Source organism: Lissotriton helveticus, chromosome 3_1 (assembly GCF_964261635.1).
Source record: "Lissotriton helveticus chromosome 3_1, aLisHel1.1, whole genome shotgun sequence".
Taxonomy (NCBI): domain Eukaryota; kingdom Metazoa; phylum Chordata; class Amphibia; order Caudata; family Salamandridae; genus Lissotriton; species Lissotriton helveticus.
In genome coordinates this window covers 1,028,905,882-1,028,924,965 of record NC_136061.1, presented here as the reverse complement: position 1 = coordinate 1,028,924,965, position 19,084 = coordinate 1,028,905,882, and the positions used below count along the sequence as shown (strand labels likewise).

General features: G+C 43.1%; 1 protein-coding gene across 6 annotated transcripts in view; it reads left to right on the top strand.

The window, feature by feature from the left end:
* MAP3K20 (mitogen-activated protein kinase kinase kinase 20) overlaps nucleotides 1-19,084 on the top strand; it is a 1,120,268-nt gene that overhangs the window by 380,009 nt on the left and 721,175 nt on the right. For all 6 annotated transcript variants that reach the window (XR_013608752.1, XM_078681552.1, XM_078681553.1 and 3 more), the window contains one exon: nucleotides 14,792-14,857. Coding sequence is in view for 5 of the 6 variants with exons in the window: in XM_078681552.1 (XP_078537678.1) it covers nucleotides 14,792-14,857 (66 nt within the window). In the remaining variant the exon portion in view is untranslated. The remainder of the gene's footprint in view (nucleotides 1-14,791; nucleotides 14,858-19,084) is intronic.

Below are 19,084 nucleotides of genomic sequence, written 5' to 3'. Positions count from 1 at the left end.
GAAGCAGACCAGCTACATAAGTGTCACTGTTTTCCCCTGGGGTCCAATCGGAGGTCCAAGAATGAAGAATATCATCAGGATATACCAGGATATTGCTCTTGTAAAGGGTTTTTTGGTGAGGGACCAGGCTACTCTTCACGATAGAAAATAGGTTCTTTACATTTTTTCTCTAATATTGTTAACATTTTCTCTATAGGGGCCATAACACTGGTGCTGCTTCATAAATTGAAGTCCCTACTGCTTCAAAAAACTCATCTCCTCAGGAGAAGCCTTCCTCCTCCAGCTCCTGGTCTCAGTAGCATTGCATAATGAGGTCGTTGACTTAAAAGGCTGGGCGACAAGCAGTTCTTTATAATCCTTAAGAAAGGTTTATAGTGATTAACCCAAGATACCACACCCTTTAACCCCTTCGATGCTCATGACGGAACGGTTCCGTCATGAGCTACGGTTGAGCTGTGCTCATGACGGAACCGTTCCGTCATGACCACGCCGTTTTTATTAGGGCCCAGCACCGGAGGGGGAATCGCGGTCGCGCTGAAAAGGTTAATATTCACTGGGCAGCTCCCCGGGTCCGTGTCTTTGCAAACCTCCAATTACACGGACCCCGGGCAAGGGCGTGTGATTGGAAAAATAACCCTATGAAAAACAAGTAATTTTCTACTGACCCTAAAGGGGCGTCAGACTCTAGGGGCAAGCAGAGTTAATTGCTAGTTTATCTTCCAAGAGGGGTACTCGGGGCTTCGTTGCCTCAAAATCAGTTGAAGCCAACAGATTCAACCTGAACCTCTCATGTACACAGAAAGAATGTGCACAGGCTGTTAAGCTCAACTAATATGTACAAAGCCTTCTGGTGATCGGAAGACCAATTTCCGCACTACTCTGCCAAACAGTCAACATTTCAAGATACATTGTGAAAGGAGCACTGCAAATGCTCCTGCGACCCACCTACACAAGTATAATAAGTTTACCATGAAAAAATTCCAATAAAAATCCCAGATTTAAATTAAACCCTCTCCCCAACATGGAGTCTAAGAAAAACACTTATTTGTTGTTGATTTGATTGGTAATAATTGGTTAGGCTGTTGTTCTTATTTTCCCTTTGACTCATGGGAAATGTAGTTGTTATATTTTGGTTTCACATCGCTGCTGGAGACAATAAAGACGAAAGATAAGCATAATCCTCGCCTCCAGTCCTGACATTGATGTTGATGTGCTGTTGGATCTTCAGTATTTTTTCACCAAAGAAAAGCTGATGGCATTGCATTTTTTTGTGGTGTGAGGATTAGGTGGGTTTGGCAGGGTGGGTCATATAGTACTTGATCTTCTTGAAAAAGCATTCTGCTTATGTTAATGGCTAAATAGATTATATTTGCCTTGACTGATAGGATGAGATGTTCTTGTGTTGTGCAGAGGACTTCCGAAACATGAGGTTATCAGCAATTCTGTTTTTCTTCCATTTTTTTCCATGTCTACAGATGGATCATTAATTGTCAGCGAGGTCTTTAGAGTACCAGGGTGCTGCAGGCTTTGGCTTGCACTTGCATGTTTTATTTGAGAAATAGATATTTATATAGTTTTCTAAAAATGTGTTGACGTTGTTTCGAATGGTGTTGGAATCAAATGTGGAGCTGAGAGGGTGAGAGATTAGTTCAAACACAAAATTGTCTATGGAGAATCATTTGAAGGATCTGAAGGTTTTGTCTTTTCTGCTGTGTTCACCTTGGTTGTTTGGTAGGGCATTGAGCAGGGAGGTTGGGATGGCAAAGTGGCATGTCTAGTCAAGGGGTATGGGTGGCTTGCAATAGATATATGCTGATGCTGAGAAGACAAAAGGGTGGTGTCCATCTGATAAGAAGGACAAGGTGGTGAGTAGATCAGATAATTCATCAATTAAGCCATTCTTCTTTCCAGGAGGCCTGTGTATGGGATGGAATGTGGTGATATGAGTTGCAGAGAGTGGGAAATGGCTTGTCAGAAGCTTCAGGCAGTTGAATATTAATTGTTTGCCTAGGATTCAGGACTAGGAGGACTTATGGAAGAGGATAGCAGTGAGGCCTCCTCCTTTCGTATGCACGCAGTCGACATGATGGATTCTGTAGCCTGTTGGAAGAAGGATATCTAGGATGTGTGAGAATGTCAGGATGAACCATGTTTCTGCAATGAATAAGGCTTCAATCTTCTGATAGTTGCTGAGGCTTGAAATGTCTAGTGTGTAGAGTACTGCAGAGAGAGTGTTAATGAGCATGAGATGTAAATCAAGTTCTGTAGTCTGAGGGTTCGTGGTAGTCAGTGGGATGTGGATGGGGATGGGTGTAAGTTTTGTGCAAATAGTATGTGATTGTCTGTGTGGTCTAGATCTGAGTATGATCGTGGGGATTGGCAGTATGAAGGTGCTGTGTGAGGCATATGATTTTATCTTGCCTTGCAAGTTTTAGCGGAAGAGGGGATCTAACCAAAGCCCTTCCTGATCCTAACAGGTCCAAACAGCAAATATGCATCTGTATCCTCCCTTTCCTGGGGACGCCTGGGCAATTGGATGCTCTAAAGAGCTGACTGAAGTAGGATTAGGACAGGAAGTGATGTCACTTTTGTGCAGACCGGTGATGGGAAATTAAGTCCTGCTGCTTGGCTTTTTCTTTTTAAAGGTAGTTTAGCTGGAAACCAGGGATATCACTTTCAGTGCAGATGGATGATGGTGAATACATTGATGTCACCTCTTGTTCATAGAGATGATAGGAAATTAAGTCCTCTTGCTTGACTTCTTCTTTCAAAGTTGATTTTAGTGGTAAACTAGTGCTGTCACTTCCTGTGCTGGTGGATGTTGGGAAATCTAGTGATGTCACTTCCTGTGCAAATGTTGATGAGAAATGAAGTACACTTCATCTTTTAAATATAATTTTGGCTGGGAAACTAGTGATGACATTTCCTGTGCATGGATGATGGGAAATGCAGTCTTATTTTAAAGATGGTTTTAGCAGGAAACCAGTGATGCCAGTATTGGGTAACAATCCTTCCTGTGTGGGCGATATCAGTGGTTTCTCACCCTGTTTAATCTCCTCTTGATTCAAATATTTTAGAGTCTATATTGAGCAAGGAAATGGGTGGATATGATTTGTAACATCATTTTTGCATGGTTTGAAAGTCCATGATATACTGCCTTCACACCATTATTTGAAGGTGCTTTACTCGTGTTGATTCCATGGTAGATTTGTCCAGTGATTTGGATTGGTATATCAAGTAAGATCAGGTTAAATTCCAAAGATAATCCATTCTGGTTCCCAGCTTTTCCTTCATGAAGTTCTCAAGGGCCTGGCTGTATTCCATGCATATTACATCAATTTCCAGGATTTCTGTCTCATTTAGTTTCCTTGACAATGGCCTCACTTCACATTCTTCTTACCCTCAAAGTCAGCAGACGGCAGGCATCCTATGTATACACACACACATATATGCATATGTATATAATATATATACAAGAGAATGTAAAAACCGGGAGAGGCAAGATATAGAAGTACTTTTATTTCTGGCAGGCGTGTCCTGGTTTTTGGTTGGACGCTGGACTGTGATCTCTGACAGTGTCTTCACTCTGGACATGTTAAGTATAGTCATTGTTTTTGATTCTCACAGCTTGAGGTAGAGTTATGGTGCCATTATTTTGCAGGGATCTCTTATCTAAAGTTCCACAAGACTGAAGCAGCTGACCTCCTGGGCCTCTCTATTGTTATTTCCTATATTGTACTTCTTTCGCTTCCATTTCTTTCCTTTTTTCAAGGATTCAGCCAACTCTTACCACTTTAGAGCCATATTTAAAGCTAGGTTACGCAGCGCTGCAAGTCACTTTGCTGCACTGAGTGACAGGGAAAGTGCAGTAATGCGCCTTATTTAAGGCAATACAATTCCCCTGAGCTGGCGCCTTTTTGGCTGCCTAGCTCCAGCGCATGCACCCTTGCACCATGGTGCGTTGTAAGGAGGGTTGTTTTTGTGCAGAAAAGGGTACCTTCCTGCACAAAAACAACCCCTTAAATCTTTTTCCTCTATCCATGAGTGCTGCAGAATGCAGCACACATAGAAAGAGGAAAAAACAAGGATAAATGAACATATTTCTTCTCATTATGCCTCACCTGGGAGGCGTAGATTTTTGATGCATTCCCAGGTCTACCACTTCTGTTAAATCTGGGAATGTGTCAAAATCCATGGATGCTGCGTGGGAACACCCAGGGCAACACCCATGGAAACGCCTCTCTGGCACAGAGTGATGCAATGCAACTAGAGCTCACATCAAGATGCAATTGTATGCTATTTTCCCGTGTGCTCATGCACCCTGGCACCTTTTTGTCACGCCGACCTTCTGTTCCTTCCACATGAACCCTAACCCCCCCCCTTTTTGCATTACTCTGTACTGTATATATCCTCTGATATGCACATTTTATAATAAAAACTTTTTTTAAATAAAAAAAAGACACCCTATTTCCAGTCCTAGGATTTCGTTTGACAACCACATGTTGTCCTATATGTTTCAGCCATGTTTTGCACTCGTAACGCTGACCTCTTGCAGGTAATGCGGGCTCTGCCTCATTTGCATCTCCTTCACTTTATCATCTTTCCCCGTGACAAGAAACTTCCATGCCCTAAGTATTATCTAGAAAGCAGAGAGTCACCCATGAAGGCCACCGCCTGTAAAGATGCTCTCAGAGAAGGTCCTCATTTACTTCATCTGTTGGCCAACTAGAAAGACCCCTGAGCAGCTGCTGCAGTAAGGTCCCTAGAGGTTCTTGGGAGGCCCACTGCAAGCAGGTCACCAAGGAGGCATCTTTCAGGAGGAGAAACCTGTCACGAGAGGCTGTTGATGATAGCTTCAACTGGCACCAACACGGTTTTCTGTGCTGTGATTCCAAGAGCAGTGTATCTCATGCTTTTGCAATGCTGCTGCATACTGCACCCCTGCTAACTTGCTATGTTGGCCGTCACCCTTGCACCAAAAGGCAAGTTGGATGTTCGGACATGCCTCTGTTGCCAGGGAGGGGCAAGAGTAGGCATTTTCCAAAGACTTATTCTTCCAGTAACCCACCTGGCAGGCACTTTGTGTGTGCAGTTGCTCTCCCTGTTATTTGTGTTCACCTTTCCATCTTTACTCGTTTTACCCATCTCTTCGTTCCACCTACTTTCTTAGCTTGCTTTACAGAGATTGGCACTTCAGCTCTAACAAACACTGCACAGACACACTTCAAGGGTACCGTTCACCACCTCACCAAGATGTCGCATCAGGTGTATACAATCGAACCATACGAGGAACACTCTCTGATACTTGTCGAATTCATTGTATATTGGGTTAAAAAGGACTTCAAGTCCCAGAAGTGAAAAACCTGGACTGGATGAACTCCTTCGGCATGGACCTCGGAAACCTAAGTGCCCTGGCCTTCCAAAAGGAAGGTGGGCAGATGCCTCTGTTTACCTGGTTGGTGCCTATATCTGTCAGTACGTCATGTGTCTCTCTTAATTGAACCAATGGGACTAACACATCTGGTTTGCATCAGAGCAACATAGGACGGAAGCACAGCGTCCAGACGTCATGGGGTGGATGGTAGCCATAGGGGCGAGGGACGTTTGCTGCTAAAGCCGTGAGCTCCCTCTCTTTTGGGTCCGACAAGTCAGACCGTTGTGGTCTTGTATTTTCAACAGCTCACTTAGTTAAATCATTAAATAACAAAGCAAACCACATTCATAAACATTTATTATGTAGTTATGCTGGACCGTTCGCTCCATTTCGATATTTAATAACACCCGTACAACAGAGCAGTTCACATGTATGGAAATGCTCGGCTGAAGCCACGGGTTAAAAATGCACTTTTCGCTTTATCTTTGAAACACGTGTTTTTGCCTGAAGAAAATCCAAAGTTGTCTCTCTACCGCCGCCCAGTGGTTGTACTTGAACCAGAAAAAGAAAAACAGAAAAAGAAAAAGCGGCGCAGCTTTCACGGAACACAAATATGAATCACGAAGACAGGGGTGCGCCACGCGCTCGGGCCCCAATCCCCGAACAGCCTTAGAGAGTAGAGCCTTTTGCACTGGACTGTGGCTGAGAATCCCGCGGTTACGACCTGGACCCTGACCTTTCGATCGCGAATATTCTATACTGAATGGCCTATTGCCCTTTTTCACCTCTCTCTCCACTGCCTCACCTTAAACATAGCTGCCAAGGTTTCAGATTGGTATGTGTAATATTTTCATAAGTGACATTCAAATTCAACGACTCCGAGACTATGAGTGACACTTTTCGCGAGCGAAATCAGGCAATGAAAACAAGGGAAACATAAATATCAGAAATTACACCCATTTGTATGACATTACAACGCATGCTAATACATTACATGCCATTACATAGCGGTTTTTACAACGCAAGTCGTTACAACGACTTGCGTGGGAGGGCGCTGGACTTAGGAGTAGTATAATTTACTATTCCAACTCCAGTCTACATACAGTAGGGAAGGTGTTGGATAGTAAATTATACTATTCCTTGTCCTAGAGCGTCATCCAGCGCAAGTCGTTGTAACGACTTGCGTTATAAAAACCGCGATGTAATGGCATCGCGATGTAACGACCGTGTTGTAAACGACGTTTCCCGCCCTGACAGTACATCAATCGTGGGTCAACACTGCGCAGTAGGCACAAAGTAAGTTTTTGAGGCCAGTGCGTCTAAAAATATACTGAGACTAAGAAGAACATGCCTTGGGTTCTCGGTGTAATATGGCTAAAAAAGTTGAATGGTGGTGTAGTATAATGTAAGCTGAAGAGTTGCAGACAGTTGCAGAGGCTGTCAGAGAGCTCACTTGTGTCTGCAAGCCAGGCTGGAAAAGAAACACCCCCCACTTCAGGGCAGGACCGGAACAGAAAATAAACCCTGGCAGCAGACTTTTGGACAATATAGAACTGATTGTGCGCAGTTATATGTTGGCCATAGCTGAAAGACTTAAGGGAGTGGAACTAAGGCTGGGGAAAATAGAGGCGGACCTGACAGTTATTGGGAATTCTGTCAGGCCATTAGGGCCCTTGAAAGTATCACAACCTCATAAAGTCCCAACTCCGATACACACCCCCCTAACACACATAGTGGCTGCAACATCCTCCACTTCTACCGCTGACAACAACCAGAAAACAGCTATTCCAGTTGCTTCTAATCACTTGCCAACAGATGCATCATCCGCCAGTAAACCTCCCAATAAACCAAAACAGCTAAAAACATCTATGGGTAGATTAACTACAACACCCAACCATAACACTAATACTCTAATTAACACGCAAGTAAGGGAATTAAGTATCCCTACGAACAGACCCCCAAGATCGGAAGAGAACGAGATTAGATATGAAAGAGGGGGACAGAGAAGGAGACCACCCACGGAACTCCCGCCGGAAGCTCTACCATATGTGGTGGTACTCACTGGTGTTCCTGAACTGTCAAGTGGTAAACGGGAGGGTTATCTTCAATTAAAAAATAAGATAATGCACTGGTTGTCATTGTATAGACCCAAAGCCAGTCATGTAAATGGAGAAATAGTCCATGTTCGTCGCTTATCATGGCTGGGAGGAAGAACAAAAGATATAGGGGGTGATATCGTTGTTGTAAACTTTAGGGACAAAAAAGCCGTTCAATACATTCTGAACTGGCCTTATGGCAATGAAAACAATTGTATTGTACCGCGCCCCTTGACCTATTTTTATCCGAGAGCTACAGTATTCCCCCCCCAACGCTTAACCAACAATATTCCCTTCACTAACCATTTCTTTAATATGGAGATGGCTAGGAATCCTGCCTACATGCATCAACCAGCCCCAACCCCTGCGATGCTTGGGTGGAATATTATTCCGACTAGCCATAACGTAGGAGAAAATGGAAACATGGCTCACAAGATACCATTTACTCCCTTAGAATTATCAAACAGGTTTGAGGTATTTGGTTGCATGGAGGAATGTGATTGAAGTTTAAAGAGCAGAGAGGATGTTGGGGGAGTTGAAAATGTCTCATGCTCTGTGGGGTATAATGAAGAACTAGGGACTAGTCGTCTAGAGTTAGGCTTACGTACTGTTGTAACATGCGATGTAGTTACCAGTAGTTTGCATGTTGTTTCACCTGCAGTGTCCTTTGAGATAAACGAGGGATCTCCCTTGCTCTTACTCGCTACAAACCAAAAAAGCAGAGATGATGTCAGGGGGGATGGAAATATTTCATGTACAGAGGGGTGTAATGAAAAAAAAGGAACTAGTTGTTCAAAGTTGGGTTCATGTTTCGTTGCAACAGGTGATGTAGTTAATAGTAGCTTGTCCACTGCTTCATTGGTAATGCCCCTTGGGTCAAATGGGGGAACCCCCTTGTTTTCATTTGTCTCATGGAATATAGCAGGGGTGCGAGCGAAATTATGTGACCCTGACTGGAACAAATATATGAACACCTTTGATATCTGTGTGTTACAGGAAACATGGGCCACAGTACAGTTGCACAGGGTTGGCTACAAATCCTATCAAATAGAGGCCGTGCCTTCATTAAGAGGTCGTGCATCTGGAGGTCTATTAATATGGATCAGCGTTGCCATCAAAATAGGTATAAAAACACTCAACACCGACTCCCCAGATATTCCAGGGTTGGAAATAACCACTGCGGACAACAGGGTGATCTACCTCTTTAATGTGTACAACAGTCCCCACTCTTCCCATAAGGAATCACCATGTATAGGGAAGTTAGAATCACTTATGGATACATTAAAAATAGATGGAAGCGTTATCCTATGTGGGGATCTGAATTGTAATTTCGAACCAATTACAGGCATAGCCCAATTGTATGAAGATGAGGACATTGCCAACGGGATACCTGCCCTGAATGAAAACAGAACAGTTGTTGGCACTGCTCTGGCTCTTCAGATCACAAGGTTGTTAACTTCTCATGGCCTGAGAGCATGTAACGGGCGTATGCCATCTGATAGCCCGAAAGCCCCCACTTTTAAGAGGCGTGATTATGAGAGTAAACTAGACTATGTCATTGTCTCTTTTGACCTGTGGCCTTTTGCAGTAGACCTTCAGGTCAAAGAGAGATACGAAAGCGACCATTGCCCCTTAGAAACTAGTTTCCTTCAAAGTATGTTAAAGGGGCTGGGAGCTACAGAGGGAGGTCATAGCCTAGTACCTTTATCTACAACAGATAATATTATTCTTAGTAATAATCGCAGGGCGGTTAAATAGGCCTACATACTGGGAAGAGAGGATCTAATGGCTAACATCTACTGCACTTTTGCAGATACCTTTGACTCATATTGTCCTCATAGTTGTGATTCTAAAGAATTTTTTAAATTGCACAAGTCGCTTTTTGGCAAATTATTAGAACTCCTTACAAAAAAACCTAAAAAGGGTGTAGGTACGACTAATGCCAAATCCATAGGTAAACCTTGGTATAACAAGGAATGTCGTCTTGCCAAAACCGCACTGATTGATGCTGTTAAAGGGAAAGGTCCAATAGAAATTAGAGATAAAAGGAAGGCTTACAATAAAATAATATTAAGAGCGAAATCCTCTTGGGACGAAGAAATATGGCTCAGTATGCTAACAGCCGCCAGAAACAAAGACCAGAAACAATTTTGGGAACTTGCAGCTAAGGAGAATAAACGTGAGAAAGGCTCCAGGGAGGTCTACTTAGATGAGGACATATGGGTCAAGCATTTTACATCACTGTATGCAGCCAAAACTTTAATTGATGTGGCAACAGATGCATCCTCTGTTATATTACCAGCTAACACCCATCCTGTAGTTTTTGACTTGCAAGAAACAGAGACAGCAATTGCCATGATAAAAAAAGGGAAGGCGCCTGGGCTTGATAAAATCCCGGGCGATCTTTATCTGTATAACGTTGACGTGTGGGCACCCTACTTGAATCATCTATTTAATATAGTTGCGGCTAGTGGCCACATTCCGGACACATGGAATGGCGCAGAAATTATTACTATTTTTAAAAAAGGGGATCGTGGCGATCCTGCCAATTATCGCCCCATCAGTCTTTTAGACATAACACAGAAGATATATGCCAGGCATATTTTAAATCGAATCAATTCATGGGTGGAGGAGGAGTCAGTTTTATCTAAATATCAGGCGGGATTTAAGAATAAAACGGGAACCATTGACCAGGTATTTAGATTATGCTGCTTGTATTGGAAATACGTTATTATCTGCAATGGTCACCTGTATGTGACCTTCGTAGACCTACGAGCAGCATTCGACCTAATTCCTCGCGATTTACTCTGGAAAACTCTGAATAGGCAAGGACTACCAGGCGAGTTGCTATCACTTGTAATGGGCTTGCATCAGGAGAATTATGCTAAGGTAAGGTGGGGCCCAAATGGGGAACTTACAGACCCAATCCCCATAAAAAGGGGAGTACGCCAGGGATGCGTACTGGCCCCCACACTTTTCTCCCTTTATGTAAACGATATAGCAGCCTATATAGAAAATTGTGACAATGACTCGCCCCGATTGGGGGGGGAACGTGTTGCGTCCCTCCTCTTCGCGGATGATACAATTTTAATCTCGCAAACGCCACGCGGCCTACAGATCCTACTAGATAGGTTCCAACAGTATTGTATTTCAAAAGGATTAGAAATTAATATAAAAAAAACAAAATACATGGCACTAAACCCGCATAAAACTTTTAAAAGGAATCTAATGTTAAACGGTCAGAAACTAGATTACGAGCACAGTTTCACATACCTGGGGGTCCTGCTAGACTCGACAATGGAATGGGGCCCACAACTAGAGAAATCAAAATTGGTGTTTAAACAAAATTGTTTTCCAATACTACAGAGATACAATAAAAGCGTGAATAAGGCAGTCACCCCAGCACTAGAGCTTTTTAGATACAAGGTCCAATCTGCTACATTGTATGGGGCGGAAATCTGGGGGCCAGTATGCAAGAACACCTTTGAAATACTGGAGAATAAATTTATTAGGGGGCTTTCAAAAGTTCCCACTAATACCCCCTTGATTCCCTTATTCCTTGATCTAAACATCAAACACACAGATTATCATGTAATATTGAGACCAGTACTGTTGTGGGTCAGATTGTGGACAACCCATGAACTATCCGACTATAAAAATGGCTTGGAAGAAGTCCTTGAGCTAGATAGTGACAGTAAAATTTACTGGTTTAAACATGTAAAATCTTGGTTGATTAAGCTCGGATTAACACACTTTTGGAACGAGCCCGAATGTTTAAATTCAGCCTCCAAGAAAATAGTCAAACTGTCCTTTTGGTCATATGTGAACCATGATTCAGTGTATACAAGAACACTCGGTCCTCTTACAGAAAAATTCCTTATGGTAAAAAACGAGGTATCCTTTGAACAATTTTTTGATGAAATTCAGCCACCATTGGCCAAATCCTTGTATATAAAATTCAGATATGGAACGCTGAGGACAAAGGTAACTGAGAAAAGATGGGGGAAGACAGATAATGACTATTGCACCTTGTGCACTAACAACCAAAGGGAGGATATTTTTCATATATTGTTTTTCTGCCCTAGTTATGGTAGGGCAAGGAAAAGATGGATAGTTCCTTTGTGCCGCAATATTGGTTCCACTTCCCATAGGGAAGCTGGCAGGATCTTAAGTACGGATACTAGCCAAGTAATTGTGTTCGGAATCAGCAAATTCTTATTGGCCGTACATTTTATTAGACGGAAACTAACTATTGCATTTTAATCAAGAAAAACTGCCTATCCTGGACTTGTTTAAATTATGAATTATGCCTAGTTAGTTGTATTATCTTAAATTCCTGGCTGTTATAAACCAATTTAATGTTTTTTAATTAGTTTTTTTAACATTTTAAATATTTATTAAATTTCTGCGATAAATTCAAATTATAACTTGTGTGTCCAAATATGATGAAATGTAGTTCTTATAACACGGTCCTAAAATTATAATGAATTGTAAGTTCGATTGTTGTTGTGAGTTGTACTATGTTATGCTTATATTTTACTGTTATCTTTTATGTTGCAACGCAACGAAATAAAGATTGAAATTGAATTGAATTGAAATTGACTAAAAGTGCCCCTCCTATAGCAAATCAGACAAATAAAATTGCCCACATTTTCAAATGAGAGCAGTTTTGAACTGGTCAAGACACTCTCTATAGTTTTTTGCACTGCATAGAAGATTGCATCACCTAGACTTGCTGCAGTTAATTTGTGTTGTATTTTCAGAGAAATCAACAGTAAAACCTGGTGCACTAGCCCACCTACAGCCAAAAGTAATCAATCCACACACTGGCTGGTCACATGATCTATCCTTCTGGGCCTGGCAGATGGCATCTCAAGGAAAAAGAAATCTGCTGCCCACAAACTCTGCTGATTTAGAAGATTTTGACTACTAAGGGGGGCGACGGAGGTACATCAGCCAGTTTAGCAGGGCGCTAAGGGCACATGGTCCATAAGCAAGATGCAGTACCAGTGTACCTATGAAACCCGATGTTATAAAATGTGTTGGTCTCGGCCAGGCAGGACATGTATTTGTTAAATTAACTGAGGCGAGTTATAATCCTTATGTCACCTTGCTAGTGGTTAAGACAGTTTTGGAAAGGAAAGGTAAGGTCTTAACTCGAATGTGTCTAGTTCTCCCAAAAGTAAATGAGCCAAGACTGTTTCTCTGGTTCAGGTGTGAGTAGCAGGCGATTGATTAACACTTTTGGTCGACAGTGTTGAATGCCACAGAGACATCCAAAGGTTTTAGTTTGCAGATTCAGAGTTAGCCTTGGTGCACTGAAGACAGCAATTTCTCTGTGTGGTTAATTAGGCTGGTTTCTGTCCCGTGATTTGGATGGAAACCAGGCTGTAAGTTGTTGTTGACACCCTACTCTTGGACTCGGACTGGTGTACAAACTTAACATCATTTGTTCCTTGACATGTGCAAGCAGCAATAGTAAAACATATTTAGTGATGTCAGACTGTGAAGTTCAACGTACACTGGTTGGGGTATAATGTCAGACCTGTCAACAGTTCTGGATTACCAAATAGGCAAAGTAGGCACCCCCCTATGGGCCCCACTCCTTTTAGAGGCCCCGCCAGCATTGCAGTTGTACAAACTCCTTTTTGAAAATATGGTGCAATCAACGGTACTGGTGATCGAACCTTTTCGAAGTTAAAAGTACTGAAAAATTGTCATCGATCTTTAATGCCACAATAACGACTGAACTCACTTGCCATAGTGGCCACTGAATGCGACGTCTTGGAAAAGGTAGACTTCTAATATATCCTGTCAGATTTCACCACAAGCAAATTGAGGAAAGTGTATAATTAAAGTTTTGTTGGTTTATTAACATTTATAAAAAATACATTTTTGTTTAATAACATTAATAATTCTTAATGTTTAGTTTTGTGTAATAAAATTGGTTTATTTAAATTTTTGGTTGGTAAAATTAAAAACGTATTAAGAGATCATTTGCGAGGGGGGCCCTGAAATTTCGACTGCCTAGGGGCTTCCACATGGTTCAATCCAGCACTACCTGTCAACTGTCAACTATACTGCAGCTTATGACCCCAAAAGAAAATATGAAACTATAACTTAGTTGCCCAATTTCGCTTTTCTGCTTGCGCATTGAAATCGTTTGCCAGTGATCAGCCATAGAAAGGGACAACATGAAGTGTATGAATATAAGTGCTCCAACGTGCCTGAGCCTGCCACACCCTTTGAGGAGCCCACCCTTAGTCACTGACTAGCATCCATCTCAGTGTGTGTGCACTTACTTTGAGCTTGTTAGCATTGCTTAATTTGTGCTTGCACTACACTGGCCCTCATCTTTGTGGACTGCATCTAATTTTTCCACATATGACTTGTTGCCTCGAGAAAAAGAGAGAAAAACAGAAAAGACAAAACGGAGGATGAAGATAATGATAGAAAAAGAGTGACAAAGGGAGAAAACAGGGATGAAAACAACACTCAAGAATGAGTAAAAGAACAGGAAGTACAGGGAACAGGAAGAAAGAGGCATGTGGTGAATTCAAGACGAGGCAGACTTTCCATTTGGCAAAACTGGCTTTGGGCAGTAGCTACTGCAGGCTCCTAAGAGACAGATTTTAGCGGACCACTTGATCCATTTCCTCGAATTAGGCATTTCTTGTAATAGTTGAAGTTGCTTTGTCTTACACGGCTGTGAAATGAAAACAGTGCTGCTGTAACTTCCTTTGACAATGACACAGCTCTTTACCTGAAACTGAGGTCTCAATCTAGCAACGCACCCTGATGATTGACCTTATCATGATGTAAAATCCGAAAACAAAAGAAATGTCGTGAATTGTGAAGGGTGGTATTTATCAGGGGTAAAATCAGGAGCATTATCTGTAACTCAAGGACCAGAGTACAATAATTTGGTATATGGTGCCGTTTTAAGAGTGTGGAGGTAAATGAACGAGGACAGTCATTTGATAAACAGAAGATCACAGGATGTTCCCTAAATTTCCTTCCCATTTTGCCCTGTTAATATCCCACTAACTGCCATCGCCTTGTACAGTTTTGGAAATGCCCCTGTTAAGTTCTGAATTCTTGAAGTCACCTGTGAGTATTGAAATGCATCCCAGCCAGCATGGATTTTGGACTGACATGCCAACATTGCCACATTTATTTTTGGTGAATCCTAGACCATGCGTTTAGTTTCTTCCTACCTTATAAAGGGGCGAAGAATGAATGCATCGCAGAAAAGCACACAGAAAAGTATTAAAGATACAGAAATATATTTTCTATGAAAACCTGTTCTTTTTTTCTACAGGGATGCACTATTTGCACATGGAAGCCCCAATTCGTGTCATCCATAGAGATCTCAAGTCCAGAAACGGTAAGTAACCCTCGTATACTTTGTTTCAAAATAGTTGATTTCACTGCAGAAACACCTACAATGAAATGCATTTTTACACTTCCAGTAATGTTGGCTTATTTATTGTACATAATAATTGTCTGTCTCTTGTTTTGCCTATTTGCCAATACGCATCCATTTCTTTATTTATGCACTATGTCTCGTTGCCAAGTTCTGTGGGCTTTGATTCACTTAAACGAAATTTTGTGCCATCTTAAGGCTTTTAGGGCCCCAGGCAGGACATATTTTGAGGGCACCTATTTATAACAACTCTGAAATTCCCAGCTATGTACACCCTCGTGATTCCAATCAATACTGAATTATATCTGACAATTGTCAGCATGCAGGCAAACCAAAATTTCTAGATGCCTGACGTCCAGCATCGAAACATTATCACAAGAAAGTTTCTCAGCATAAAGCCTTTTCGTTCCTTTTTGCACTTGTAGTGTATATGTATATATTATATCCGAACCACATTTTATGTTGAAGTATGTGTTTAACCAAACTGTTTCTCTCAACAACTCAGTAACGATGGTTTACTGAATGTCTAGTGAACTAGTGCAGAACTGGGAAATACTACTCTTATCACATAGTACTAGACATTGTAGCTTTAATTGTGAGTATTCAAGATCACTCACTTATTTCCATTCACAACTGCCATTTTTTGCTACTGCAATAAAATTCAAAGCACTACTCAGACGTTTTACCATTTTACCAGGTGAAATGGGATTTTTTTCCTAATTTTCTTCACCTGGCTTGGCCCTCCTTTCCTGTTTCTATGTGCTCACCTCTCTAGCTAGACAATGAGATAAATGACAGGGGAGGAGAAAGGAGAAAGAGGTGAAGAGAGCGATATAGCGATAGAGGTGAAGTAGAGAGAGAAGGGACGTAGCGATAGAGTAGAGATAGACAGGTAAAGTGCGATGAGACATAAGGTAAAGGAAGAAAGGTGAGGCAACCAGAAAGAAAGATATGCAGAAGTATAAAGAGGAATATAAAGAGTGGAAGAGAGATAGATAAGGCTTCAGAGTGAGTGAGGCAATGAGAGACCGAGGTAAGGTGAGGAAGAGTTTAGAGAGGTGTGGGGTACACCAAAACAGGAGGTAGCGTGAGGCCGAGGTGGACAGGTAACGAGGTGTGGTAGTGAAATAAATATAGAAATATGCAAGGTCGAGAGAAGCTAGGTAGTGAGAATAGGGATAAAAAAGAAAAGGTATAGAAAGAGAGTAGTAAAAAAGAGCAAATAATGGAGAGAGTGAATGGTAGAAAGAGACCCGTGGGGCTCTCCTCCTCCTTACGGGGAGCCCCGCCCACAGTCAGGCAAGGGCCGCCTGGCTTCCGGTTCGCTCGGACCGAGCGGAGCTGGAACCCTTCTACCCGGGGCTCATCAATACTCAGCAAAGGGTAATGCTGGAGTGCTCATCACAAAGTTGGAGCCCACCTTCTTGGTATCTCTGCAGCTCACTGGGCTCTCCTACCACGGCGCCATCACAGCGGCAAGGTGGGAGCCCCCTCCTCGGACTCCTGGCACATAGGCAAAGTGGAACCCTACTCTTTGGGATCATGTAGCGCTCGCAAGGCGCTAGGACACCAGTTCTCAAAAGGGCAGAGCTGGGCACAGGCAGGCCAGCACGTAGGGACCCTCAGGAAGCAGTAGCTGGGTCCCACAGCGGTTCCTCCTTGCCCAGCAGTCCTTCCAGCCCCTAGACAGGTACAAGTCAGCACAAGCACACTTATAAGGGGCCACAGCCCCAATATTTATATCAGGCTGTATCTTTATTTTTCCCTGGCACAGGGCTTGGGGATCCAGTCCCAATTGGATCTGATGGGTTTGGGAGCATTTTCTTTACAGTGCTCACACCCTCCTTTGTCAGGTTGGGCTCTGTTCTCAGACACACCACAGGGGGGTGGAGACAGCATTGAACCAGGCAGGCTCAGACCCATTCAGGTTCGGGGGGTACTCCTCCCACTACTCTAAATGTAGATCTGCCTTTTCAGCCTAGCGCTGACTCACCCTGCCCCTCTGGAGCCACATACCTCACCATCCCCTTTCACTGCAAAGCCACACATGCAATACACATCAGGCAGGCAAAGACACATAGCACACAGAAATGCCAACTTCTAAAAGTGGCATTTCTAAAATACTGATCATAAGTCTGTACACACCAATTTGCAAAATTTATTATCACTATTCCAAACATACCAAAACTTGACCACGCTGCTCCTCTCCTATCAGGAATCACCCCAGGTGTAGACCAATCTTACCGTGTTTACCACGAAGAGCACACACACTTTACACTGGACAGCAGTGCTAAAGTGCCCAGAGTCCTAAAACCACCAATACCAGGTCAAAAAAAAGACTAGGAGGAAGTCAAAAAGTTCAGGGATGACCCTGCAAAGAGGGCCAAGTCCAACAGTTGTGGAAAGAGAAATGAGAGTGTAAGGTGGTGCGAGAGGTGAGGTAGAGGAAACGAGGCTGAGAGAGACAGAGATGCGAGGCCAGGAAAATTGAGAGGTAAGTTAGAAGAGGGAGAGAGGTGTAACAGAGGGTAATTAGATAGTTGAAATAGATTTGAGGTGGGGAGAAATGTAAAGTACATATAGAGGTCAGAGAGAGGCTTTGAAGGGTGAGTTACAGAGGGAAGAAGTGAAAGAAAGAGGTGAGGTGAAGAGAGAGCTGAGGGTGACAAAGTCAAAGTAAATGCGGAGAGATGCAGGAAGGTGTGGAAGAGAGACTGGGGTAGTCATGAAAGAGAGGTAGAGAGTTGTGGAGCTGAGGAGAGAGAGAGGGATAAAATAGGGATGGGTGAAGTAGAGTAGGCCTGGGCAGAGTTTGCTGCTCTGTGTAGTGCCCAAAATCTCTGCCGCACTATGCGGAGTTCCACAAGCGGCAGTGTGCATTTGGTCATGCGTTCGTGTTGATTTTCAGCACTGGGTGTTTGTACAATGCTCTTTTTCTTGGCATTGACAAACACCAACTATTAAAACGTCAGTCCTTGCAGAATGCCGCAGCGCGGGTGCATTTGGTCATGCCGTTTGTGTTGATTTTCAGCACTGGGTGTTTGTACAATGCTCTTTTTCTTGGCATTGACAAACACCAACTATTAAAACGTCAGTCCTTGCAGAATGCCGCAGCGCGGGTGCGGCTAAACATTCCTAAATTCCATCCCATTTCCAACAGAATTAGGGAAATGGGATGGAGAGGAGGCTATTGTTATGCCCAATTGCAACTAGCCTGGTCTACCTGCACCCCCGACTTCACACATACAGTTAGACTAGATCAATTTGTACTGGCTGAAAAATTCAGCTGGTAAAAACATGTGTCAGTTGAGTTGCAGGTGCTCCCATCTGAGCCCATGCTACGGCACATGGAAGCACAAAACCGTTCTCCATGCCAGTCCACAGCCTCTTTTGCACACTGCCAGCCTCCTCGCCTTCCTCTGAGGGAATTTTTCCCAGGAATGGGGACACTGCTTGCAGATTTGGACCCAGTGATTATGGGTCCACGTTATTCCAGGGAAAGCTCAGCAGAACAGCCACATTTAGAGGTGGGGATACTAGCCAGAATCGTCGTTGTTTCCAGCCATTCTGTATTCCCCAACCTAACTCTGCACCACTGATAATCCAGCCTGTAATTATTAAAATGCCTGATTGGCTTGAGCATCAACTCTGGGTGTCTCCAAGGGTACTGTTGTTTTCTCAGTACAGCTTTACTTGAAAAGAGACCTCCCTTAACCCCTTCCACGCTGATGACGAGCTGGGCTCGTCATGAGGTAGCCTCCTGCTACGCTGATGACGAGCCCAGCTCGTCACGTAAAATCGGTTTCGCAAAACTCCGCGTACGAGCGGAATTCCGCCCGCACGCATGCGGTTAATAACTCCTGAGATATTTTGCAAGAAAAAAAACTATCCTGTTGATTTGTATGCACTTTACAAATGTGTTGGGCCAACTTGCTCAGCAGATGATTCATTTGCATGTTGCTTTGATTTGCTCAGAACTCTGCGGAAGCTGCTAAAATCCCTGCCCTATTCCATAGAGTGGTGGTACAGGGATTAATCGTCTCACGCATGGATTTTGGTAACTCCCTCTACTCTGGGAGTCCAAAATATGTCATCAATCGACTACAGGTGATACAGAATGCTGTGGCCGGGACTCTTTATAAAAATCACTAGGCAAAATCAGCAACACCAGCATTGGTGATTTTGCTC